The sequence below is a fragment of the Cervus elaphus genome, chromosome 33 (genome assembly GCF_910594005.1).
Source record: "Cervus elaphus chromosome 33, mCerEla1.1, whole genome shotgun sequence".
NCBI classification, from domain to species: Eukaryota; Metazoa; Chordata; class Mammalia; order Artiodactyla; family Cervidae; genus Cervus; species Cervus elaphus.
In genome coordinates this window covers 26,764,165-26,792,119 of record NC_057847.1, presented here as the reverse complement: position 1 = coordinate 26,792,119, position 27,955 = coordinate 26,764,165, and the positions used below count along the sequence as shown (strand labels likewise).

The window sequence follows — 27,955 nt, the reverse complement described above, 5'->3', positions numbered from 1 at the left end:
TCTTATGAATACCAGATGTATATAATATCAATTTTATTGCTATTGAAAAAAATCATATCATAAATGAAATACATGTTTTTGGTGAAAGGCTGGAATTGTAAAGCTTGGAAGACAGTAGTAGCATCAGACTAAATACCTAATTTTCCTTAATTCTGTGTGTTTCTAAGAATGAAGGCTATCACTTCTTTAAAAAATTAACATCCTTTTCATTTTAAATTATTATTATTTTATACTGGGATATAGTTATAACCTATTTTAGACAGTAATCAAATAGTTCTTATCAAAAGAAGGGGAAAAGCCCGGAAGTTCGTGAAGAAATATATTCTAAAGCTGATCCCGTATGTCAGAAGTTACTACATTCTGGGCTTCCCTGGTGGTTCGTTCAGTGCAGGGGACACAGGTTCAATCCCTGCTCTGGGAAGATTCCACATACAACTAATTCTATGGGGACCTAAGCTCACAGATCACAACTACTGAGCCCACACACAGCAACTACTGAAGCCTGAGCACCTAGAGTCCAGGCTCTACAACAAGAGAAGTCTGTGTGCAGCAAAAAAGACCCAGCTCAGCCAAAAATAAATAAATAAATATACTTTTTAAATTACTACATTCTAACCATCCTGCAAATCAACTGCTGGGAAGTATGAAAATGGAGAAATTTGTTGCAATTTAAGACTTTTTATGAGATTATTTCCTCCTAATGAAGTTATGTTCCTTCATTTTAAAGTAAAAACTTATTTATTGTGTCAGGCACTGTGCTAGACACCAACTTAGGGCAATTTAAATTTGACTTTGCCTGCTTCTTGGGTCCAGCGTTTCATTTTATCCTGTGGAATCAGGAGCCAGCAAACTTTTTCTGTAAAGGACCAGATAGTAAGGGCCACTTACAGTGTCTCTATTGTATATTCTTTTGTTTTATACAACCATTAAAAACTGTTAAAGGCACTCAGCTATCTGTAGGGACCATAGTTCTCACTCTTTCCCCTTGCCTATGGATGTAAACATGTATAAATATATTTAGATGGTTAGTGTTTTTAAGTTCCATTGCACATTTATGTGATTTAGAAGACTTTTAAGGCTCATTTTAGCACTCTACAAGTTCTCAGGCAGTGTTTTTACTTTTAAAAGTCTCCCCACATCTTGGAATTTCCCTGCCTCTGAAATCTTTGACTGGAAGGACACAACTGTGAGTTCTGTATAGAGTGAATTTTGGGGTTCAGTATTATCTCATTTATGAAAGCTCAGTTCACACTGCCTTTTCCCAAAGCTTTACAATTGCCCAGGACTTTGTTTAAATGTACCCACCTGCTTTTCCTTAGCTGAAATGGAGTTTTGGTTCCAGTGACCAGGAACAAATTCCCTTCCACATAGAAATTACAAAAGATATGAAGAAATGACTTTGTGGAGCTTTTGGTCTTTGCTGTATCTTTCTATAATCCATTTCACTCATTCCACTCATTTCACTCATTAAACACCCCCCACCATATTAAATGTAGTTTAAATCAAGACTTCTGAACCTGCAAATGTTCAGCTTATTTTATTAAAAAGCTTTCCCTTCAACGAACTGCTCACCACTACTCAGTAGATGGGCCTTGAACTTTTCTCTTTATGAATTAGGTTTTCAATATTTACTGATTCTACTTTTGTTTTGAGAGATTGAAAAGTGAAAGTGTTATTTGCTCATTCGTATCTGACTCTTTGTGACCCCATCAGGCTCCTCTGTCCATGGGATTCTCCAGGCCAGAAGGCTGGAGTGGGTTGCCATTTCCTTGTCCAGGGGATCTTCCTGATCCAGGGATCAAACCCAGGTCTCTTGCATTGCAGGCTGATTTGTTACTGTCTGAGCTACCAGGGAAGCCTTGAGAGATTATCAAACGCTTAACAGCTCTTTCTATCAAGTAATCAATCTTACAGCAAACCTTAGAGCCAGTCACTGAACCTTTCCAGGGTTGCTCTATATTTACAGATCTGTGTTGCTCTTCAGAACTTGTTTGCTTCAGTCACATGCTTTTGAATATTAATTCTGTATTCCTGTTAGAGTCTTCTTTTAACTGGGTGGGGTGGGGGAGGGTAAGCCTTTTCAGTAAATCTGTTAGTTTTAAAATAGCGGCTGCTCTTTCACTGTCTGAAAGAGAGAGGTTTACTCAGAATGCTGGTTATTCTTACCCCGTGGCTGCATCAGCCGAATTCCATTCAGAAAAGTACACATATGCTAATTTAGCTATAAAAAACAAATCAGGATTTTATTTAATCATGACTCCTTCCCATTTTACTCTCAACAACATTAGTGAAAGGAAAAGTACAGAGCGTGCTTTATGGATCCTGTTTGTTTAAACAACCACAATTTTTTTTAAATCAAGAAAGCATCCCATGCCCGAGGTAGTAGTCCAGGAGAGGATAGTTGTTAAGGTAGGGACCATGTTAGTTTTAGAAGTTTATAGTCCATAAACTTTGAAAATGATATCTATCTAAGGAAGCAATGCAGATATTGAGAGTTTTTTGTGTCCTTTCAAAACAGGTGAGTAAGCAGGACTTCTTTGTCAATAGGTATATTTGGTTGCATAAGACATCCCATAGTTCATTAGAAGTCAGTTCCATTCATTGAGCCCCCCTACTCACATAGCAGTCACATGCAGATGAATAAGACCATAAAAAACAGTTGTCATTTTTGAAACCCACCCATAAAACCCCAATGTATTTTTACTTTTTATTTTTCTTTCTCAGACTTGCTGTAAGAATTTACCCCTTCATAGACTTAAAGTCCCTGGCCCTCTGCAGCTTAATTAACCTTTGGCTCTTCTTAACACATTGTGAGACTAGCCAGCCTTGTACAGCCTTAAAATAAACATGCTGGTGAAATGCCAGAAATGGATCTTGTGATCCTTGCTTCTACACTGGTAAACTTCACTAGGCAGGCCATTGTTTGTATTTTATAAGGAAGTAGATTTTTTTCTGTCCTCTTCTGATGACTTCTCTTGAAGGAGTGTTTAGGATATTATCCACAAAAAAGAAGAGTTCAGGAAAGCCAGAATCATTGAAGAATAAGCGTTCTGAGAACCCAAGGCCTAACCACTCTTTAAAAACAAAGCTTTCCCAATGGCAATGCAGAAAGGATTACCTGCTCCAAAGCTTCTCAGCCAAAACCAGTTTTGAAAATAGAGCAGCTTCAGAGTGAGCATCACGGCTTCGCTTGTCTGTGAGCCCTGTTCCAGAACCACCCAGCTCAGGTAATGGCTTTCCATTGTTTGTAAAAGAAAAGGCAGGAAAAGTACACAGCCTTGTCCAAGTTTCTCTTCTGTAAGCTGAAAATAGAAATTTTCCTTGCAAGCCCAGTTTAAATGTAGGGATGTCTCAATATAACATGAGTTGGAAAATATTTTTAAGGTGAAAGATCACAATAATGTTTGGCCTGCATCCCCATAACTGATATTTTCAGGCATAGTTTAATATATTTTTAGACCTCTAAGTGATTTCCTCAACTAAGTTACTTTTTTTGTGCCAAATGTGATTTTGCTCAGTAAGAAAAGCTGTTGCCCTATCTCACATTACCTACTTTTTGATACATTTCTGAAGCTGGCAAATAAATAATAGGGAATCATGAGATGCGCTGACCCTGGAATTCAACTCAAGATCTCATTTGGGCTTCAGGATCCAGCAGTTCAGGACGCCACTCTTGCCAGTTTCACATCCATTAGGTGGCTACTCCCTGGGGTAGGTCTTTAGAGACACAGGAGGGAATAGATTGAAACCATCTTATTTTTTCCAGGATTGGAACCCTTGGAGAAATATAACTCTGATCCTATTAGATTTTTGGACACTTCCCAGTGGAATATTTTGGGATAAAGAATGGCATAAATCTTTCTCTGGTGTCATTCCCCAGGCTCTTAGTTCTGCATCTTGCCCCACAAAAAACCCAAGCAGCTTTTGTGTGTGTGTTGGCGGGGGGGTTGGGGAGGGGTGTATTGTGCAGACAGGTCAGAAGGCCAGACTCTGAAAGGAGAGGCACCAGGCTGCTCATCTAAACATTTTGGTGTCCTGGGCATTTGAGGCAGAGTCATTCTTTCCAGAGAATGCCAACCCCCTTCATTTTCTTGCTCTTTGTACCCCTGCCCCTCCCAACCCCAACACCAGGAAGTAGTGACGGCAGTACATCGAGGGGCTTCATTTCCTGCTCAGCCCTCTTGTTCCTGCCTATCTCCACCACCACCATCCCCACCCACTGCCCCGTGTCAGGCGACCACGTACCTGCTCTGGCTCCCACCTTTCCTGTACTTCCAGCATTTGCGCGAATCAGCCCCTTCTGGGGTGCCCCTTACCTTTTCCTAATCACTTCTGTGACTTGAACAGAATTATGCAGTAGCTCTTCTAAAGAAGTACCTTACACACTTGATTAAAAGCCCAAAGAAGCTTCAGGGAATTATTTTTCTCCTGCTTGAGCAGCATCTGCCAATTTCCCTGATTTTCCTGCTAATTATCTTAGTATATTAGCCAGAACTCATTTAACATGTTATGGCTCGAGTAAGACTGAGCACTGGGTGAGGAAAGAGTGGATATCGGATTGGCGTGAGTGGAGTGTATATTCTCAGTCTGCATTCTTATTTAGAAATGAGTTTTTGTTTTCAGAACAACAGAAATGTCAAGCATAGGTGCCGTGTGTCTTTGCTTCTGCCTTGGCTCCAAACCTACCTCAACTAGGGCCTGTTGCACTCTTGTTTCTTCCATCTCTATAGTTATCTATTGTTGAGGCCTTGACTTTCAGGGTAAGACAGCAAGTTCATATTCTAGCTCTGTCACCTGATAACTGAATGCCTTAGGGCAAGTTTATTTAACTTCCTTAAGCTTTAGTTTCCTCATCTATACAATGAGAAAGATATCTATCTGATGGGACTGAGATTAATCATGATAGCATACCTAAAGGCTTAACAGAGTACCTGGAATAGAATCACTCAATAAATGATAGTGGCTGTTATTATTATGCTATTATTGATAAAATTGTAATTGTTTTTGCACTTCACAAAAGTATCCGTAGACTCAAATCTGGATACTCATTTGTATAAATAAAGTGACAGAATGTAATAATCTCCATTGTTGTTGTTGTTTACTTGCTAACTTGTGTCTGACTCTTTGACCCCATGGACTATAGCTGGACAGGCTTCTCTGTCCATGGGTTTTTCCAGAAAAGAATACTGGAATGGGTTGCCATTTTCTGCTGCAGGGGATCTTCCCAACCCGGGGATTGAACCCATGTCTCCTGCATTGACAGGCAGATTCTTTACCATTGACCTACCTTGGCAGCAAAAATCTCCATGACTCAGAGTTTAAAGAGAATACAAAATCATTGGCTTTTTTCAGCATTTCCCACATCAATTTGCTTTGTTTCAGCATTCCAGTGGGAATTTATTAATCATGCTAATCTCAAGGATTGCAGAGATAACATATACATACATTTGCACACACATGCACATGCATACAGCCTATATATGTACATAGGTGTTTATTACATTTTAGAATATAATATAATAAATTATATCATAGGTGGATGAAAATAAATCCCTTAGACTGACTCATTTTGAGAAAGATTTCTCCAAAACACAAAATCTAAATGTTAGTTTTGCAAGTATCTACCATTGTGGACTAAGTGGTTTAGCCAGTGATTTGCATTTGGGGCTCAATTTTCTTTTTAATGAGACTGTTATTGAAGCTTTGAAAATATGTTTGAATTCCCAGTTATTTTCTTTTTTTTTTTTTCCAGTTATTTTCTTATAGAGAAATTTATCAGAGATTGAAGGTGCAAAGAGTTTTGACTAACAAAGTGTAAAATCTAGTTTATGGTGATCCATGAGAATTCTGTTAATTTACAAAATACAGTTAAATCACTTAAGCACATCGGTTTCATAAAATTTTAAGCCCGGATCTATATATTCTACTTCCTAAAGTGGATTTTTTAAAATAAAAAAGAACAGCAGCAACAACAAAATATATGTACATGTATGAAATATATGGAAGAAGCCCTATGCATGAATATATATGTTTTGCCCAAGTTTCTATAGATGGAGTTGGCTGTGTCTGGTAATTGGATACAGTTAAATGTTAAAGTTTCAGTAATATACCAAAAATATAAAGTACAAGAATAAAATTCCATTTCCTTTTTGTTCCAGGTTCTCTGGGAGATGCTAACAAGGGAGGTCCCCTTTAAAGGTTTGGAAGGATTACAAGTAGCTTGGCTTGTAGTGGAAAAAAACGAGGTAAGACTACGATTCCCCATTCAGGTACATAGATCAGAAAACAGTATTGGGGTTTTGCAAAAGACTTTTTCATCTTCTTCAAATTGAAAGTAAGTTCACGCTTATGGAAAGATTAGCAGTAGGAGCTAACACAAAGGGTCAAAGTGATGTTATTCCTCATGAATGGACCCTTTACATCTAATTGTTGCAGCTTCACGTCGTGATGCTGTAGATCAAAAATTGTACAAGTACTGTACTAGTTTCTCAGTCTCAATTGTAAAACCTAGGGGTTTGTTCTTAGTGATGAAAGAAGCCATTGCGTCCAAGGTAGGGGAACAGTTTAACTCCATCTCCTGCGTTTAGGACATCTTTTTTACTGTCCGGGAGTTGATATATCTGTAAGAGACCTTCAGCTACTTCAACTTACCTCTCCCAGCAGGAGTCACTATAGTACAAGAAACTGTCGCTTAGATGAGAATTTCAAAAATAAAAGAAGAAAAAATAGTTTCAAAAAAGGGAAAAATTACAGTTTTGCCACCTACGTTGAACACTACATTGAAGATGAGCTCCTCACTGGAATTGGCGAGGCAGTGGCATAACTGTTCCCTTCTTCATGCAGAGCCTTTCCATTTCAAAAGAACTTCAGTGGCGTAAACAGCGTTTGTGCTGTGTCCCCAGCCTCGCTTTTCTTCTTCCCACAAATTGAGGCTTTCAGTTAGTTGGACCTATGAGCCTACATCAGAGAACATGGTACATTCATATCAAAGAGAGCAACTACATTTTGAAAGGTTTAAAATTGTGACTGAAACGCACAGCCATGGAAATTCTCAGCATAAAGATGAAGCATCCAATATCAAGGTATTATGAGAACTTAGATCAAGTGATGGAAGCACGCAGTTGTCTTTGCAACACTGCAAAACAACTTTATTTCACAAAACTTCATTTCCACATCTTATCTGTGCCCGCCACAAAAGGGAAGGGTGCAGCCTTAGGATAAAATAATTTGCAAAAAGGTGAATATGTAGTAATATTCCCTTTTTAATGCCTTAAAAGAATTAGATTGATCTGCTCTCCATGGTGAGTGCAGGAACAAACTAGATCAATCAAAAAGCTGCTATTGACTGAGAGAAGCCAAGTTTTCATATTTATATCACATAATCCACAGTTACCTTATTAATTTGTCCTCCTGAGCCATTGAGATTGGACGAAGTGTTCATGATAGCTGAAGTTGATGGGAGAGAGCTGCCAATTTAAAGAAAAATGAAAAGGGGTAATATTTAAGAATGTGTATTACTCATTGTTTCACAGAGGCTGTTCTGTTTTAATTAAATGTGGTGGTTTTTCCTAGTGTGCTATTCAATCAGACCTCACACACAGTGTAACTGATTATTTTCATGGTATGAGAACCCACTTGTTTCTGTTCAGTTTCTTTTGCCAGTGAGATGATTAGACATTTAGTTCTGGGTTGACAAATAGAGTAAAGAAGGTTATTGACCTTCTGTTGACTTTGGAGCAGAATATTCAATGTCATTTTTTTCCTCTGTATCATTTCAGAATAAAGTAGGAGGAAATTTTATTTTAAAGCTGACTGAACTCTCCAAATATGTATAAGACAGAGTAATTAATATTTTTAAATAATATTTCATCTAAAGGAGGGCAGAATAGCTGTGAATCTAAAGCACTTTGAAAATATTGGAGCATCCATCAAGGACTTTTAAAGCTGAAGAAAAAAATGAATTTAGAAGCTGCCTTTGAGTAGTTGACTTGAGGCTTGAGAATCCCCCATAAATAGCCTTCAGGACCTCCTCAATGGGTGCATGAGGAGGCCATCTCCCTGTTTCTCTCTAGGGAATCCCCTGGAGTGTACTGTTTTATCCATGGGGTGATCTGATAATCAGCTAATAACAGATGGAGACTATTCAAATGCCTCCCCTATTGTATTTATTAAATATAATAGTCAGTTGAAAGAAACCCACATGGTGAAATATATTTTCTCAACTTTCTAGTGAACCAAATGCAGATTGGGTGCTACAAGGGTATTTATCCATTCTCATTCTGCACATTTGTTTCATTTATCAGAAATATGGAAATTAAGTTCAAATGTAGTTTCCATTGTCATCATTCAAGAAGATGTCTTCATTTCACCTCATAAATAGTGGCCCTTATTATCAAAACAAATTCTGTTGAGATAGCATTAAAATAATTCCCAAGGATTTATTTTATAATAAAATTGAGACTTTGACTTAAATATAATTTATAAAAATCCCTTCAACTTGTAATTATTTTATTTTATTTATTTTTGCTCTGGAATAGCTTGGGCTATTGAGTTGAAAAGAGAAAGCTGTAACTGTTTTTCAAAGGCCTCATTTAAATAAAGAATGACATGTTTAAACTTTCAGGGAGATATTTTAAATGTGAGCTAGTCATCCTAGACTCATTGGAAGTTGCAAAAATATTACAAAGAATTCTGTGTACCCTTTGCTCTGCTTCCCCCACTCGTGAGACATATATATATATATATATATATATATATATATAAAATATCAGAACCAGAAACTTGACACTGATACATTACTCTTAACTAGACTCTAGAGCTTATTTGTTTTCACCATTTAGGATTGCTTTTTGCATCTATAGGAAGATCAATACTTTCTAAAAATTATATCTGAAGGCCTTTGATTCCAAACCCCTAATAATGAAATAAGGTCTTCAAACAATAACTTTTTCTATTATTAAATTCTATTGAAGCTATAATCCACAAAATGCTGTTAAACTTTACAAAGCAAACAATGAACCATTATAGAAGACAGGAAGTTAAGAGAGTATTACTAATTTTTAAATCTTACAGGTATGTCTGTATGCCATTGGACTTTCCATAAAACTCAATTAGTAGTCATTCAGAATGTCCTGGCAGTATAACTCCATCTTTTCAAGTACATAAATGTGTTTTATTCTAAGTAGCAAAACAACTATTCTTTACTAACATGGAAATCCTCAAGAACTTAATCCATTTTTCTTGACTACACTTTAGAAAAAGATAATAAACTTGACTTAAAAAATAATTATTGCATCTTATGTAGAAAATAGTGCAAAAAAAAGAATATAATCTTTAAAAAAAATGTCATGCCTAATTTAGTGATTGGGAATTATTTTAATTTTCAATTTGAAACTTTTATTTTTAAATATTTAAGTTTTAAGTAGTGTTGCAAACCTGGTGCTAATATCTGATTGTTTCACAATGTTTTAATAGAATACCCACAGTTATATAATCACACTTAAATATTTTAGATTCTCTTTTAACGTACTTTTTAGTGCAAAAAAATAATCCCTTACATAGTGTCTGAGTCTCGATTTAACTGATATTTGAACATGTCAGATAATTTAAAATAATTATGTCTCCTTTTTAATGTCTCACTTGTGGTATCTAAAAAGTTTGTCAGTATGAAAAGATCCACACCTATATTCAGCCAGTTCACATTTCAGTTCTTTGAAAATGTGCTGAAGTTACATTGAAAATGTTACCAGTTAGGAAAACTTGTCTTTCAATACACATGATGTGTGTTCAGTCACATAATTGCAGTCACTGTTTATATTAGTTGCCACCCCAAACGATCTTACCTTTTTTTTTAGTAAACTCTTGATTTTCTTTACTCTCATGAAAAGGTTTCCAGTTCTCATTACAGTAAAATAATAGTGCCCTTTACTACATCCTACTGTAGTCTATGAAATCACCAAACCAGAGGTTTAAAAATGTTTAGTGTAGTCTCTAACTTGCAGAGTTGCCTTTTTTTTTTTTAGCTTTGCTTTAAAGTTTTATTTATTTTGGTTTTCTGATTTTAATTCCAAATACAGATTGTCTGTTATCTTGCCAAGACAACTATTTTTCTAGTTTTATATGTAGCCTCCTCCAAATCCAGTGAAATTGTTTTAAGTTTTTTATCTGCAAAACGCCTTGGCAAATAACATTGTAGAAAAGATCTTCCTACTACAGAGGTTCTCAGCTCTGTCACACCTGTGAGTGCCTGCTCAGTCGCTTAGTCGTGTTCAACGCTTTGTGAGCCCATGACTGTAGCCCACCAGGCTCCACCATCCATGGATTCTCCAAGCAAGAATACTGGAGTGGGTTGCCATTTCCTCCAGGGGTTCTTCCCGACCCAGGGATCGAACCCCAGTCTCCCATGTCTCCTGCATTGGCAGGCAGATTCTTTACCACTGAGTGATCTGAGAAGTCCCCTTCATACTCAATACTCTGTTTATAACAACTATTTAATGCTCCCTCTTTTTCCCTGAAAGGAAATTCAGTGGTAATACAGCCTACTACACACATTGTATTTTAAGTCAACATCATGCTTTAAATGTAATATAAGGAAGAAATAAATATGTATTGCACTGTATAAATGCTCAGGCATGATGACAGTAGAGATGATAATGGAACATTTTTAGATGCTTACACATAAATAAATAGAATTCAACAGCTACAAATGCAGAATAAAGATGGTTTATTGTGAGTATTAATGATTCCAGTACCATGAGCAACACTATATTGTAGGCAAGATTTTCCCAATATTATGGTAAGGTTATGAATAATGCAAAAATCAATATACCCTTGATTTATTTCATTTAGTATTTGCATTCATAGAAAGTTCAGAGTATTTTTAAAATATTCAAAAAATACTCTACTTATAAATCAAAGTTAGAGTCTAGGTTCAGAAAAGTATAAAGCTCATTGTTTTCTTGTCTTACTTACATGAATGCATATGGGGCATTTGAAATGTGGTGGAATGCAGGAGAATTTTTAATCAGGCTTTATGATATATTGAAAGATGGTCAGCATTCTTGACCTGCTCTAGGTACAACCTTCCAGACTTTAAAACAAAAATGTCTCTGTAGATTTGTAAACTGCCTCTGGGAGAATTACATGTTCTATGAGAAGCACTGCTCTAGAATGTTAGAACAAGACTAGTCTTCACATTATATTCTTTGTTCTATCAAGTCCTTATGTTTTATGGGTTTGGCTAAAACTAAGCCATGATGAGTCATCCATTCAAAATGTCTCATTTGCCACTGAGAAAATACTTCTGTAAATTATCTGTGTGCTCAAGATGTTTTCAGAAGTTGTACACCTATTGCCAAAGTTTAACTGGTTTCCTAGTTACCTGGCCTATTTGCAATTTTCATAGTTACCTATAAAAATACAGTGATAGGTTCATGGTTTAGATTTATGTAAGTTCTAACTTGCCCCTCTCCTACTGTAGTTTCTTTTGACCAGATTCTATATTTTGTTGCATTTGTTGTTCTGAACCTGATTTCTTCATCCACTATGATTCCTCTTTGGAGGAAAAGGTAAAGTGTCATTAGAGATTAGACACTATGAATCTAAACATAAATTCTCTCCAGTCACATATTAATCAAAGGATGTTTTAAATTTCATGTCTTGTGTATGCTACTAAATTAGTTCTTTCATATCTTCCAATTAGTATTTCCTTCCTTTAATGAGAAAATGCCTGTATTTTGTTTTGTTTTGGCTTATTTTTTCTTTCTCTCTTATAGAGATTAACCATTCCAAGCAGTTGCCCCAGGAGTTTTGCTGAACTGTTACATCAGTGTTGGGAAGCTGATGCCAAGGTATATATATATATATATTTGTTGTTGTTGTTGTTCTGAAATCTCACTTGATTGTCTGGCTTTGAGTTTTTAAAATGTGGGTTAATCAAATTCATTACAGAGCAAAACAGGGTTGCTGCTCCTTTGAGCCCCAGATTGACTGTGAAGGCTTTCTGCTGACATTTGCTTGGCATTAGACCTACAATCTCATTACTGGCTCTTTCTTACAGCACTCTGGCATTCTTGAGTCAGTAAAAAAGAATTTTGTTCCTTGTTTTTAATCTTCAATAATAACTCTTGCACATTCACGTTATATAAATACTAGCAGACCATGCTTATTATAAACCAGGCACTGTTCTGAACACTTTAAGTATATCAACTCCTTTATTTCTCAGAATATCTCTATGAACTGGGTATTGTTAGTATCCTCATTTTACACGTGAAGAACCGAGGCACGGTTAAGTAGTGAGGTCAAGGCCACGCAGCTTGTAAGTGGTGGAGCTGGAGGTGGAACCCAAGCTGAGTGACGTGAGTCCCTGCACTTAACCCTCCACCCCACATTGCCTCTCTACACCAGAAGTCCAATGCGCTATCCATTGCGCTACAGAGCCCGACCACCACATTGCCTTTCTAACCAAAGACCATGCAAAAGTAGCACTCTAGAGAAGCTCGATATGCACTCCCTGTGGAGTTTCGGTGATGTTTTTTAAGCTATCACAATAGAGTTGGAAAAATTCCAAAATTGAGGCTCTCATGTGGTTATCACATTCAAGCATAAATGGCCCATTTCCCTTCCCTGCAAAGATTGGTTTAAAAGACTGTCACATACGTACAGAAGTGTTTATAGATAAAATGATAGGCGAGTCTTGGATTTGCTTCAAAATACAGTGAAGGGAAATGAACAATGGTATAGATTAAGTAGGATGGGCCGTGATGATTTTTGGAGTGATAACTATATGGAGGGTGTTCTCTCTACTTTGGGGTATGTTTGGAATTTGCTGTAATAAAAAGTTTAAAAATAAAAAGGGTCTTCACAGATGAAATATTAGAATAAGAGAGATAGACTCAAGAAAACTAAAATTTTAAAGTTCAAATTTCTGCAGTCTTTCATGGAAATAAGTGTATCACAAACTGACCTTTTAAAAGATAGATCTAGAAAGAAAGAAAGAAAAAAAAAAAAAGACTTGAGAATGGAATTTCCTCCTTAATTTAAACCCAGTCCCTATATGACCTTCAAGAAGAATGAATGGTAATAACGCACACAGCCATTCCCTTCATCGCCTCAGGGGAGGTCTCCGGACCCCAGTAGAATCCATGGATGCTCAAGTCCCTTATATATAATGGGGTGATTCAGTCACGATCCTTCCCTTCACCCTAACTGGGGTTACACTTCCTCGCATTCAACAGCCAACTTGAACTCTGGTTGGTTGAATCCATGGATACAGAAAGCTGTGGTTTGTCTAGACGAAGTAACTCAGAAACACTTGGTGAGTATGGGAATCGTGTTAATATCACACAATTCAGGGTGAATCGTAAGTAAAGCACACTGTTCCATTCCACAAGTGAGAACAGCTGAACTCCAAGCACATCATTGTGGCCAGTAGTGCAGCAACGGACACAGAACCAAGACACCGCCTCTCCCCAGCCTTGTGCGTTTCACCCTGGCCCCGATAAACCAGCAGGCTCAATCCGCTCTCACTCCTGTTCGTCAAACGACCTTCACCCTTTTTAGAGTCCTGCATTTACTATTTTTTTTTATTAAAGAATTTAACAATTTTTAAACTGTTTAGTATTTTTGTTTAGGATTACTATTGTTTTATGAATTTTTTTGACAAAGTTGATAGGTTTTGAATGGTCTGTCTTGCCCCTCTGTGGGCCCCACTTTCATGTGTGATTTGGCAGAATCTGGGGCTTCTTAAGCATGAAGAGAAATGCCTGCACTTTGCAACTAATCCGGTGGAAATTATAAGTGGCTATTTGCAAGCTTTCTGTAGAATATTTATTTTATACGATTAAAATACAGTCTTTTCATATGCTACCACTTATATATCCATTGTGGCATATTTGGTCATTTGGGTAGTATTTTTCTCTCTGATGTGAAAGTGGAAGTCGATCAGTTGTATCTGACTCTTTGCAACCCCATGGACTACATAGTCCATGGAATTCTCCAGGCCAGAATACTGGAGTGGGTAGCCTTTTCCTTCTCCAGGGGATCTTCCCAACCCAGGGACCAAACACAGGTCTCCTGCATTGCAGGTGGATTCTTTACCAGCTGAGCCACCAGGGAAGCCCAAGAATACTGGAGTGGGTAGCTTATCTCTTCTCCAGGGAATCTTCCTGACCCAGGAATCAAACTGGGGTCTCCTGCATTGCAGGTGGATTCTTTAGCAGCTGAGCTATCAGGGAAGCCCTTTCTCTCTGATACTCAAATAGAAATTTCACCTGAAATTATTAGTGCTAAATTAGATGAATGCAACTAGATCACTGTAATTGTAATTATATTTCAGTATGCAAAGCAGGTTTTTAATTTCTTAATCTGTAACTCTGTACTACATTAATTAAAATTCTAAGAATATACATTTATGGTATATTAATTAAATGATAGTGTAAACACCTACACAATAAGGACATTAGATCCAGAGCTGATGCCATGAAGCTGGCATATCTTTTTAACAGGTAGTAAGCTGATGCTTCTTTAATACCAGAGAAATCTTGTCTTCTAGCACTGTGAAGTATGAAGAAAGTTTAGATCAGTTTTTTTTGTCTCCTAAATTCATGGCATTTTATTCTAATACAACTAATTATGCCCTTTTATATTCAATTTGATTATGCCTCCAGCTCACATTTCTAAGTCATTGCTCTCTCCTCTAGACATACCTTACACACCTTCTTTATTCCCGAAAGATGTTCTTTTCCTTCTTTGCTTTCCCCTCCTGATGACCTCATCAAGCCTTCCCCAGTTATCCTGTCTCCCCTGCCCATACTAAGTACTCCTTTTCCTGAACCACAATCTGGGCTACTGCCTCATTTTGTGCTGTTGCAATTTTTAAAATATCTTTTCTTCCTAAATGGATTACAGGCTCCATGAGGGAAGAGAGATAGTTTTTCTTTGTTTGCCTATAGCATCTTCTGTAAATTTAGCAAGTAGATGTACAATTTGTTGTTGACTAAAGTGGCCAGACCAAGGTTTATTTCCTGAGAGGCATGTTTTAGTTTTCTGGCTAGAAGGAAGGAAGGATTAGTCATTCAATCGTGTCTGACTCTTTGCGACCCCATGGACTCGGGCTTGCCAGGCTTTTCTGTCCATGGGATTCTCCAGGCAAGAATACTGGAGTGGGTTGCCATTTCCTTTTCCAGGAGATCTTCCCAACCCAGGGATTTATCTCAGGTCTCCTGCACTGCAGGCAGACTCTACCATCTGAGCCACCAGGGCGTTCTTCTCTGGCTAGAAGTATATAGCAGTTCAAACAGAAGTTGGTGCCAGCCCTATGCACATAGATACAGCAGTAGTTGGTTAAAACATATTTTAATTATTTTAATTTTCAGTCCTTAGAGTCTATAGAGTATTAACACATAGATTAAAATGTTCAGCTCACCTGTAGAAATATGTTCTTTTGCAACGAGGAGGTAGAAATGTGTACAAGAGAAAAAACTGCTATTAGATAAATGTTGGGTCATTCCAATGGGTTTGATCAGGTACTCAAAAGAAAACCTTTTTTTTTTTTTTTTTTTAAGAAAAGAAGGAAGTAAAGGTGGGTATTAGTTCAAGTTCTAAAATGACATTTCTAAAAAAGGACAAAGCAATAGCTAAAGCTCCAAGTTTGATAGGAAGTAATATCTTACCCTTATGTGATAAAATATTTTGAAGGATTTAAGAGAATAGACCCTGGTTCTGTAACTTGCTACCTGTGTGATAACGGGCAATTCATATTTTTCTCAGACTGATCTTCCTTACCTATAATATGAAGATAACAAATAATGTATACAGATGCTTAATAAATGGTTCTGGTTGTGCCTTTTTAAGTAGGCAGAGCCTACATAATACATAAAAGGAAGCTAAGCCCCTTTGGAGGAAGATCCTAGACCACATGTTGTATTCTGTGATCAAAATACTCATGAAATATTAACATATGATTCTACATTGCTGCTATGTTCTGAATGTTCACTTTGATAATTTCCATCTGGGAGCATATTCTAAATATGAAATAAAGATTTTTCCAGGGATACTTGCCATCCAATTACAAAAAAAGTTTTACCTTATCTCAAGAATGATTAAGTGTAGGGAAAAATATTACTCTTTGAAAATTTGTCAGCTCCTCCTGCTTCTTTTCCATGAAAAATGAAAATCCTATATGTATTATATAATTAGCTCCTATACAAACAAAACATTTTTCCTGTTGCTACCTAACACATTGATGGAGAAATTAAAATGGGAATACATTCAAAGACAAATATAATTTTTTCAAATTTCCAACTTAAGGCACTTTTTGCTTATTACAAGATTTAATGTACCATCAGTGACATTTAACTACCTACGCCCTTTTTTTAAACACACACACACACACACACACACACACACACACACCCCTTGAAAGAGGACAATAATGGCAGAACTCAGAATAAATATTCCAGTTTTATATTCCTAAGAAAAAATTACCTTTGTTAATGTAGGAAACACTCAAGTCCTGAGAGCAAGCCACCTCAACATTCTTTCTTCTTGTTTTTGTGCTCCTAAATTAAAATGCGTGTTTTAATTGCTGCAACTGTAATTTGTTCAGAAATGGTATAATTATGAGGCGTGATGAAGAGAGAATGTGCATCACCCTTTTATTATCTTTCTCCGTTTTTGTTTTAACCTTTTGTCTCCACCTTGGCTAGAGTCTAAAGAGATAGACTAGGGTAGTTTTTGCTAGCTAAAGAAATACACCTAACCACTGCTTTTTCAATTTCTGGTAAACAGTACCTGAGAGTTTCCTAGCACCAAAGCTAGTTATATTGTGGAATAAACATTGAGAACAGTGAAGTTATGATGGCTTTAAAATTGGGGAATTTTTTCTCTGAGCAACTGGTTTAGGAAATTGTATAAATTCTGATAGATTGATAAGTAATTTTCCTCCAACAGTTTATTATAAAAAAGTTGAAAGAATTTTTCAGTGAGGACTGGTATACCTATCACCCAGTGTTGGCATGAGTGCATGCTAAGTCGTTTCATTCTTGTCCGACTCTTTGCATCCCTATGGACTATAGGCCACCAGGCTCCTCTGTCCATGGGATTCTCCAGGCAAGAATACTGGAGTGGGCTGCCATGCCCTCCTCCAGGGGATCTTCCTGACCCAGGGATCAACCCATGTCTCTATGTCTCCTGCATTGGCAGACATGTTCTTTACCACTAGCACCGCTAGGAAGACCCCTATCACCCAGACCCTACTGTTAACTTTTACTATGCTTGCTTTATCACATAGATAGATTTCTAAAAGACTTAACTCTTTCCTTTCAGGAGTCTTTAATCATACCCCAAAGAGAACTAATTAGTACTTTCCTTACCTGGAAAAATACTGTAAGCATTCCAACCTTAGATAACACAATAGAAAAATTACATCTGAGCCTATTATGAATAATTGATTGAAAATAAGTATGGTTCCTATGCAGTCTGACAGTTGTGAAAGAACAAAATCAGGATATTACATCATATCTTATTTTGTTATGGTGATTTGACCTTATTACTATGCTTGTGGATTTTCTCTTAAAGATCTACTTTCCTAAGTCCCAACAAGTGATTATTTTTTTCTTCTTCAGAAACGGCCTTCTTTCAAGCAAATCATTTCAATCCTGGAGTCCATGTCACTCGATTCGAAGCTTTCTGACCAGTGTAACTCATTCCTGCACAACAAAGCAGAATGGAGGTAGGTGCCTCTCACCCCAGTTTACGTCATCTGGCTGCACGGGATTGTGGGTGACTAGCTTCGGACAGGAAGAGAACCTGGGAACTTGATGACAGTCCCAATTTCTTAGAAATTGGGGCTTTTTTGTGTGTTTTTTATGTTAAAAAATTTTGGAGATTGAATAAGCTCTCCATCTCATATGTAAGCAAACAGTGTTCCTCTAAGCTTGTTGGTTTATCATATATCTAAGTATTTAGGAAGAATATTGAAACAGTATCTTCTGAAACAAAAGGCAGTTACCAGACATTCCTTCTGTATACACTCCCTGTTAGGAAACTTTGGCCTCTGTCCCGTGAGAAATAAAAATACTGTCTGCTTGGAAATAGGCAGAGCACTTTTTCTGTTGATGGGAGAGGTAGGGAGACTGTAAAAACACTTTTAAAATAAAACTTTCAATGTTATAAATCCTATTACATTTTGTCAAATGTAAACAAACTTAGTAATGAGAGAATTGTATTGTGTGACGGGAAGAAGTAAGCCAAAGATGAGACATTTGAGCCAGGTCACGTGATGTACGAATATAAATAGCATGTTTGGGCTCTGACATTATTTCTCCCTGACTCAGCAGAGATTTAAGTAACTCACCCCGCTCTTGATAGCTATGGGTAGTAACATGACGCCTCACGCCACCTGCCGATAGCAAATGAATACTACAGGCAGTTAAAAATGACGGAGTTGTTTAGTCCTGTTGCACGTTTTTTTGGGCTTTCTGTTTGGTGTTTTACACTAACCTTCTTTATTTTTTATTCTTGGAGAATCTCTAGGACCAGTGAGTTAAAATGAATTTTTACTTAGTAATACAAAAGTAATACTGTTTGCTAGAGTCTAGGTATGAAGGACTTTGTTCTGGGCTCAAAAAATTAACAAAACATGTTAGTAATATTTGTTTCCTACAGTAAGAGATCAGCACACATCTAATCAGATCACTTCCCTTAAATCAGTATAAGGAGCTCCCATAACCCAAGGACAAAGGCCAAAAAACAAGATTCACGACACCCTCTGTGCTCTTACTTTATCTTGAGTATCATTCTACCCCTTAATTTTTGGCTTTGGTCCTTCAACATGTGTCTATTTCTCCCTCATACAGAATCCTTTCAAATGCAGTTTCTTCTGTATAAAATTCATCCAATTTCAGCAGCATACCAGCCGTGATGCCCAAACCCAACTTGGCTCTGATTCATATTACTTCAGATAGTGGCTGAAAACAGCTCTCCTTCAAGCAAGTGTGTCCTGACCCCAGACCCACTGAAGTTCCAGTTTATGTGCCCTGAGAGCATCTCCTTCATACCCTCTATTGAAATTAATAAGTAGTTCTGCAGTCTGTTGTTTAATAACGGCGTGTCTTGCTAGCTAACATGCAAGAGGGTCAGATCATCTCTTCTGTTCATCACTGTAACTGCAGTATCTAGAACATGTCTTGAACACTGTGGTTGCTCAACAAATACTTGGAGAAGGAAATACCATAGTAGTAATAATCTTAAAAGACATCGCCATATTACACAAGAGGATAGAAACATGTAAGTTGACTTGTTTGCTTTAATAGATGTGCTTCTTATATTCATTCATTCAGATATTCATTAAACCTTTGCTGGGAAAAGATGTTCTTTAGGTATGGGCTCTGGTGATGAACAGAACAGTAACAGTGCACTTGGAGTTTAATATTAGATTACTAAATACAAATATACAAATAACTTTTTCATGACTATTTTGATAAGTATTATGACAGGACAGTGCTGGAGGTCTGAGACTATAAAACCGTGAAATCTAATCTAGTCTGAGGGCTTAATAAAGGGATTCCCTGAGGAACTGCTGTTTGATCTGTTAGCCAAAGGATTAGTAGGATTTTAATACTACTATTAATATCCATGAGCTAGGGAGCCTTCAAAGTATGTCAATACAACCAGAAAATAGGGGGAAGTTGCTAAGTTTTCTGTATTAAGATGCAAAACCTCCATAAGACCAAAAGCAATACCCACCATCAATAAATTTCCTAGACAAATGCCATATTGTTACAGCTTTTTTCCTAGTTGATGTGTCAGTTCTTCTGAAAGTTTCTAGTCTCAGGACTCCATTACACTCTGAAAAAATCATTGAGGACTCCAAAGGGCTTTTGTTTAAATGAGTTACATCTGTCAGTATTTACTACATTCAAAATCAGAACTGAGAAAAAAGTTTAAATAGGTACTTATTGATTCATTTGAAAAACAATAATTAATCCTGCTTCTGCATTCAGCTTGTGGTGCTGTCCCATGTCAGGAAGCATGTGGAAAAGTCAATACTTGTGAGAATGAGAGTAGAAAGGTAAATCATGCCTTAATGTTATTCTGAAAACCAGTCTAACTTTTGAAAAGCTCTCATAAGCCCCCAGATTACACTTGGAAAACTACCACTTCTGTCTTTAAAGTAACATTTTAATTAAAATGTCATACTAAAGGACCTGAAATGGTATTTCACAAAAAAAGAAGTCAAAGGGTCAATAAACATGTGAAAAGTATTCAACCTCATGTAGCAGCCAAATAAAAGGGAACACAATTTATTCATCAGATTGGCACAAATTTATATCAGGAAAATATCTAGTGTTGTAAACTTCCTCACACTTTTCTGGGGGAGAAATACCTTTCTGGAGGAGTTTGACTGTATAGATCAGACACCTCTCCCACTGCCATTTCATCCCTAAGAAAATAAATGAGAATGTTGTGTGAGAATGTATGGACATTTGTTTATCACAACCTTTAGAACTATAAAACTGGAAGTGAGCTTCAAGTGAAACAAGATTGATTTGGTTTTTTGTGTGTGTGGTTTTTATGACTTAAAAAATTATGATAGCTCCATACACAAAACAGTGTTGAGTCTTATATACAGATCTGATAAATGGTTTTAAAATCAATGCTACAGTCCAGTATGTTCAGAATGATTTCATTTGTTCTAAAATAAAAAACATATTTACATGTACATATATGTGCACATAGAAAAAAGTAGAAAAAGTTCAATATTATCTTTTTTTCTACAATAGCCTTGGATTAGTTGAATAACAAATATTTTTTAATGCTTCAAGCTAAAAAGATGAGAGAAATAAAATTGGTAATACATTAATGTATTTTAATAAAAGGCAAACAGTTGCCCAGAGTGCTTCCTCATTGACTCTGTTTCAGGAGCTAGTTAATCCTGAGAGTTGGAGAAAGGATATGTATCTTTACCAGAAACACTAAACTATACTTTAAGAGGCAGCAGAGCTGTTTTCATTGAATTTGGCAATTGATTAAAACTGTGGGGAATAATAATACTAATGAGTAACAATAATGAACACAGCTATTGTTATTACATTCTTAACCAGATGCTTGTACTTTATTTGGATTATCTTTTTAAATCCACACAGCAACCCTAACTTACATCACAGGTACAAGACCCAGGACAGTGACAGGTTGGACAACCTGCCTGAGATCATACCTGTGAGACAGAACCAGTGCCGGAAACCAGGGGTCCTGACCCCGGGGGCCCGCCGTGGTACACACTGGTGGTGCTGCCCTTGCCCTTGTGGCCATTGTCAGGCCACCTGCTCATTAGCGTGCAGTGTTCACTTGACTCGATTGATTCCCGTGTAACAACGAGAAGCATCACAGGGCGTGATGGTTTTAGGTGATGACTTAGGGAAAACAATGACCCCACTCTGTGTGCCAACGGTTGAAAAGAGGAAAATGTTTTTTCAGGTCACCTGGACATTTCAACAGACTGCTCCTCTCCTTCCGCTGACTTTTATTTGGTGCCTGAAACCGTGCTTCTAGGGTCCAAAGTATGTGTAGGAAGTTACAAGTCTCAGTGAAGTTGGACTCCTGTCCTGCTCTGGCATTTCTGGCAAATGCTTGTTTGCTGATGGAGCTTCCTCTACACGTAAACCAGATGAAGCATCTAGTCTTAGAAAATTAAATGACTATTCTGAAAATTCTTTTTAAGACTAGATTATTAAAAACCACATCAACTATGCCCTTTCCTTTAACCTAATAAATGACAGGAAAGAAATCTAGTGTCTAGTGAGCCTTTCCTGTTCATCACATGTTCATCTTATTTCTCTTCCTATGATTAGCAATAGTGGCCACGAACATTAAGAACAGAAAGTGTGGTCCTCTTGGTCACGTTTTCAGCTCTCATTGCCCCATGTGACTGTCTGCAGGCCTGTGGTCACCTGCACTGAATGAGCTCCGTGGTACTGTGGAGACTGTCCAGGTCCCTGTCTCTTGGCAAAACACTCTGCTGGTTGCACTCTTCCTCGGTGATCAAAATACTCACTCTAGCACACCTTCTTAAAAACAAAATACACGGACTTCCTTGGCGGTCCCATTGCTAAGACTCCGAGCTCCCAATGCAGGGGGCCTGGGTTCCATCCCTGGTGAGGGAACTAGATCCCACATGCCCCAGCTAAGATCTGGCACAGCCAAATATTTTCTTAAAAAACATAAAGATTTTTTAAAAATTAATCTTTGAGATTTGGATTTAGCACAAGTCATTTAATAAATATATAACACTAAGTGTAATATCATAATATATTATCTATTTATCTTGTAATGTATATAATATGGCTGCTTTTATGAATTGATCTTTTATTTCAAAGTAAGTTTCTATTAAAAGAAGATAATTATAGTTCATTGCCTGTTTCTGACATAGGGAAAACTGATACTGGTTGAAGTCAATCTTAGTGGATTTGGTTTAAGAGAAAAACCATAATTTCTATCAACTTAAAACATACAAACTTTATTTTCAGAACAGGAAGATTACATAAGTGCATCAACCAATGCATTTGATGCAAAAAATGCATCAAGAAAAACAGAGGGGACAGCCAGAGGAGCAGCTGTTTTGTGTTGCCCTCTGGATTGGGGTAGGAGAAGGCAATGGCAACCCACTCCACTGTTCTTGCCTGGAGAATCCCAGGGATGGAGGAGCCTGGTGGGCTGCCATCTGTGGGGTCGCACAGAGTCAGACACGACTGAAGTGACTTAGCAGCAGCAGCAGCAGCCGGATTGGGGTTACATCTCTTACGGCATAAGATCGTTGCTGTCAGGATCCTAGGGCTTCTGGGAAAGTCGTGTATGGGAGCTGACCCTGAAGACACAGACTGAGGAAGCCTGCTCATTCGGTGTTTTTCTGCAGCAGCTCTCAGCTTACCTAGCTTACTTAACTGTTGATCTGTTTTCCAGAAGGGCTCAAAATCAGAGTGCACCCCCAGAGCTGTAACTCGAGATGAATCCTAGGCTTAAATTACAAGTGAAATCAAATGTGCTGGCCATTTTACCCTGATCAGAAAGGACATCAGTGAGCTCAGCCCCCCTGGCAGGAGAGTTGGGACAGGGCTTGACAGCAGCCAGGCCCCTGCCACCTCCCAGAGCCCCGTGTGCCCAGCTCTGCGCCTCCTTTCTCACCCTCTTATTTACTGAAGATGACTCATTCTTTCTTTCCTTTCTGTTGCTTAAGTTTAACCTAAGATCTACACTGAGTTTTTCTTTTTTCCCCTCAGTCCTCCATTTGAAAAATAAAAACACTTATTTGTGAATGGGCATAATATTATGTCTGAAATATAAAATTTGGATTTTATGATACAGTCATAATTCTAAAAGATGATCAATTTGCTGCCTTTCTTTAAGGACTCTAGTATGACTTACATGGTTTTGTAACTTTCAAATGGCACCACTCAATGGGACAGAGGGTTGACAACAGATGCTTTTACACTTACTTTCCTGGCCTCCCTTGCTCTGCAGACAGCCTGGGAAGTAAAATGTGTGACCCAAGTCCAGATCCACCTCAGCAGCTGTTCCCTGAGTTGGATTTGGTCAAGTGATACCCACACCTTTTTGTTTTCATGTATTTACTTACCATCTATTCTGATTTTCCCTAAAAAAGGCAGACTTGGGCTGCATACATCTATTAACTTAGATCTGGGGGCTTCAAACTTCCGTAGTCAAGACCTCGAACCGAATTGCACAGTCTGACATGTAGGTAGGTGTGTCTCAGGGCACCTGGAAGCAGCTTTTGGCTCAGCAGCTCCCGTCGCCCCAGTCCCTTCCTCCTTCTGCGTCCTCCTCTCCCCCGTCCTCTCTTCTTCCCTGTCTCTCCTTGCTCGCAGTCTCTCATTACTGTTGCTTTCCTCAGAAGGTCTGCAGAAACTCACGGGAAAGAACTTACAACTCTCGGAGCATAAGTTTAGACCTAAGCATTAACAGTAGCCCTGAAGGAGAAAAAAACTTACACTGAGCCATCTTACCAGCTTTAATTTCCGTCAAGGACAGGTTTCTGTAACTGGACATATTGTTCCAGGTGGTGAGGCGGGTCAGCGCATAGAGTCTGGGAAGGAACTAACTTGCTTTTAAAATTATTAGAGTTAAAATGAACCTTAGAGTTCATCTGATCCAGGGTTTCTCACACTTGCCTGATTGTAAAAACAAACTCATATCAAATAATGGAAATTCCTAGGCCCTACCCAGCCCTACTCAATCATGAGCTCGGAGGAAGGGTCTTAGGAATCTATGTTGTGTGGTATGTTTTGCCCAGACAATTATTAGGATCAGGCAGTTTGCAGGGTCCCGATAAAAGGTAACCACCACCCCATACAGCTGACAAAACTGAGTCAGGTTAATCCGTAGATTGCTGGAGTTACTCAGCCAGTGAATAGGCTAAGGTGAATTTCTGAGTGGAGGGACAGTAATCATCTAACCAGAGTGTCATTTTCCCATCTCTCTCTATGCAAGATCAATACCTGTTTCTTGGGACTGTAATGAATATAAGATAAGCTGATATACAATAGAGCCAGAGGACTATGAGCATTTATTAAATGACTAAACCAGGACACCAGTTCCATGGCTCAGGCCCTAGACAGTGGTTCTTCACTGCTTTGAGAAAGTATTCCAAACTTGTTTCCAAGCTAGTTTATATGTTGATTTTGAAGGATATGAAAGATGTCCTGTTCTTTGCTAGTTTGTTGTTGTTGTTGTTTTTCAGTCACTAAGTCGTGTCCTACTCTTTGTGCCCCCATGAACCGTAGCACTCCAGGCTTCCCTGTCCTTCACTATCTCCCAAAGTTTGCTCAAACTCATGTGCATTTAGTCAGTCATGCCATCCAACCATCTCATCCTCTGTCGTCCCGTTCTCCTCTTGCCCTCAGTCTTTCCCAGCATCAGGGTCTTTTCCAATGAGTCAGCTTTTTGCATCAGGTGGACCAAGTATTGGAACTCAGCTTCAGCATCAGTCCTTCCCATGAATATTCAGGGTTGATTTCCTTTAGGATGGACTGGTTTGCTCCCCTCGCTGTTTACTGTTTGGTTTCAAAGCACAGGTTTTAGCCTTTTCCTTTGATTAAGCATCATGATGGGCCCCTCAGCACATAACACCTCTTGAGCAAAGTTGCGATTTAAGCCAGTGATGTCCTCCTGCAGGTGTGAAATTGAAGCAACTCTTGAGAGACTGAAGAAACTAGAACGTGACCTCAGCTTTAAAGAGCAGGAGCTCAAAGAGCGAGAGAGACGGCTGAAGATGTGGGAGCAAAAGCTGACGGAGCAGTCCAACACCCCGGTGAGTGCTCCCCGCGGGGCTCGCTGACCCCCACTCGGGAGACTGGCTGAGCATGGCAGCATGGCGCCTCCTCCCCTGCCGCCGCCTGGTTTGCCGCCTGGCGCTGTGATGAGAGGACCTGCGTTTATACTTGAGCAGCGCTTCCTATCTCTTTTCGATTAACAAACTTCCAGAAATTTAGAAGAAAAGCTTATCCTGTTTCTGGCTCTGTCCCTGAGAACTGTTACTCTGTCAGTGTGTGTGTATGTTAGAATTACAAAAATAAAATTCAGTGTATTTTTGCACCATCTGCAGTGTACTTTGCACCATCAGGTCCCCAGAGCCTGTGCCTTGAGGCAGATGAACTCTTTAGAGTGAGTCTATCAGTAATTCATAAACACTACACCAAGGCAGTTAGCTGTCTGAGAAAGTCATTGATGAGTCAGAAGGTAACCAGTTTTCCTTCTAAAAGCTAACTTAATGATCTATAAATGACGAGTATTAATATTCCTTACTCAATGTAGGGTCATGATCATGGGCAGCAAAAAAGTGGGAAAATAGTTCTCTCAGGACAAGCTTCAAGTATTTACTCTGCCAAGAATTATCTTGTTTTTTTCCAAATCTTGTATTTGGATTAAGATAAAAATTCTGCTTAAAAACTTCATTGTTTATACACTTAACTCGAGCTTATATGTTGACATGATATATTAAAGTCTAGTCAAATTTCACCATTCTTTCCTGTTTTTTTCACTACTGAAAAATAAAAATTCTATATTGAAAAAATATGACATTCAAATAAAAACAAACTACAAATTCATAAAATTAAATACTTAAGACAGAAATATAGAGAGCTCACAGAAATAACTTAAAAAAAAACTAGGACACCAACAGAAGCATGGGGAAAGACTATAGGTACATAATTCACAAAAGAAGAGGTACAAATAACTAATAAACATAAGAAAAGTTACTCTAGAAAACAAGGAGAACATTCTTCCCTATTTTAAATAATTTATTATTTAAAGAATTAAGTATAAATTTATCATTGGCTTTTCCAGGGTTTTAAATGGGTGATATATACCCACCTTAAGATGCACAAGAAATAATGATTAAAAGTACACTTGTTATATATTTTAAATTCATGTTTGATAGTTACTTTGGTGATTGTACCTCCCAAATACTTAAATGTTCTTTAATTTGTGATCTTCAAAAAACTTTCCTATTTTTAAAAGTCTTAATCTCCATTAAGCAGCCAGTGCCCAACTACCAAGTATTTAACAGTGTCGAAAGAATAAAATAGTTTGCCTCTTTTTCTGATTTATGTGGAGAAAGAACCTGATATCCAAAAAAGGAAACTACAGTGAAATTAAATGTTTATTATCAGATTTAACTTTTTAAAAAATGACTTTGGTTATCCAAGGAATCCCAAAGTAAGGAACTGAGTAACAAGTAAACTTACTTGTTATGCATAAGACTGTCTTGTGGTATTAAAACAGTACCACATTTTGTAAATTCTGTGAGTTGTATCTTGGCTTTCAAGAAAGAAATTTAAGGAAAGCTTCCTGTTATGGTTGAACTGGCAGACTCAGAAAGCATTACGCTAAGGATCTGCAAGGGAACATTGCTTCTCCCAGAACTGATGAGAAGCAAAAATATGGCCACCTTCTGAAGAGAGTTGTGGGGGCTTTTAAGTACATTGAAATCTTAAGCTATAAAGCACTGCATGGCTTGACTCTTTCTAAATGTAGCGTTGTAAGAAAAAAAAAAAACTTTAAAGGACCCATTAAAGTATGCTTTAGAACCTTTCTTTGGTTTACCGGCATCAGTTTTGCTAAGAAATTATGGGCTGCCTTGCACACATTATTGCTATTAGTAACGCAGCTGTGTAATAAATCATGAAAAGCTGAGTGCACGGTAGGCGTTATGCGTGTGTTTTAGCTGCAGAAAACTTTCTGTGAAGGAGCTGCTCTGAGGGCTACCGTCTAACAATGGACAGCATGCAGCACAATCTCAATGAGATTTTCTTCCCTTTTTTTTTTTTTTTTTTTTAACCTATGAGGCTAAGTTTTCTTTCTGTACAGTACTTGCTTTTAACATCTCTTTTGCTTAGAGCTGATATTTCTGAAGGAAAGAAGGTTTGTGCTCAGGTATTTTATAAGTAGGTTTTTTCTTTTATCCTCACGTCAGTTTCTAGTTGACTTTAAATGAGGTTTCTGAGAGATGGATAAAATAAACCTTTTTAAAAGAAAGTGGCTGGAGACTCAGTAGCTGAGACTGTGTAGCCTCATCTTATAACTTGATATTTAAGTAACATCATAAAAAAATGTACTATTATATTTATTTCAAGGAAGAACAGTGTTTTCTTTCCTGAAATTAAAACACTAGTTAAAGATATTTGGGAAGATGGATTCTCCATATACAAATATGAACAATGTTTATTTTTAACAATTCTTGTAGCTTGATATAGAAATTTTACTTCTTTTAAAAATAAAACTTATTTGAGAGGCATTTTTTGAGATCTTAACATAATGTGAGGAAAGACCTATGAAATAATAAAGTAGATAAGCAACAAAGAGATCCTGAGAGTGTGTAACAATTGAAAAAAACTTTGAGAGGCTGGGAAATTTGACTGCAAGGAAAGGAATAGCTTGTTTC

General features: G+C 37.7%; 1 protein-coding gene across 3 annotated transcripts in view; it reads left to right on the top strand.

The window, feature by feature from the left end:
- The window catches only part of MAP3K20 (mitogen-activated protein kinase kinase kinase 20), a 163,029-nt gene that overhangs the window by 88,136 nt on the left and 46,938 nt on the right, over window positions 1-27,955 (top strand). For all 3 annotated transcript variants that reach the window (XM_043894834.1, XM_043894835.1, XM_043894836.1), the window contains exons 8-11: window positions 6,159-6,245; window positions 11,775-11,849; window positions 17,625-17,731; window positions 25,189-25,324. In XM_043894834.1, the coding sequence (XP_043750769.1) occupies window positions 6,159-6,245; window positions 11,775-11,849; window positions 17,625-17,731; window positions 25,189-25,324 (405 nt within the window). The remainder of the gene's footprint in view (window positions 1-6,158; window positions 6,246-11,774; window positions 11,850-17,624; window positions 17,732-25,188; window positions 25,325-27,955) is intronic.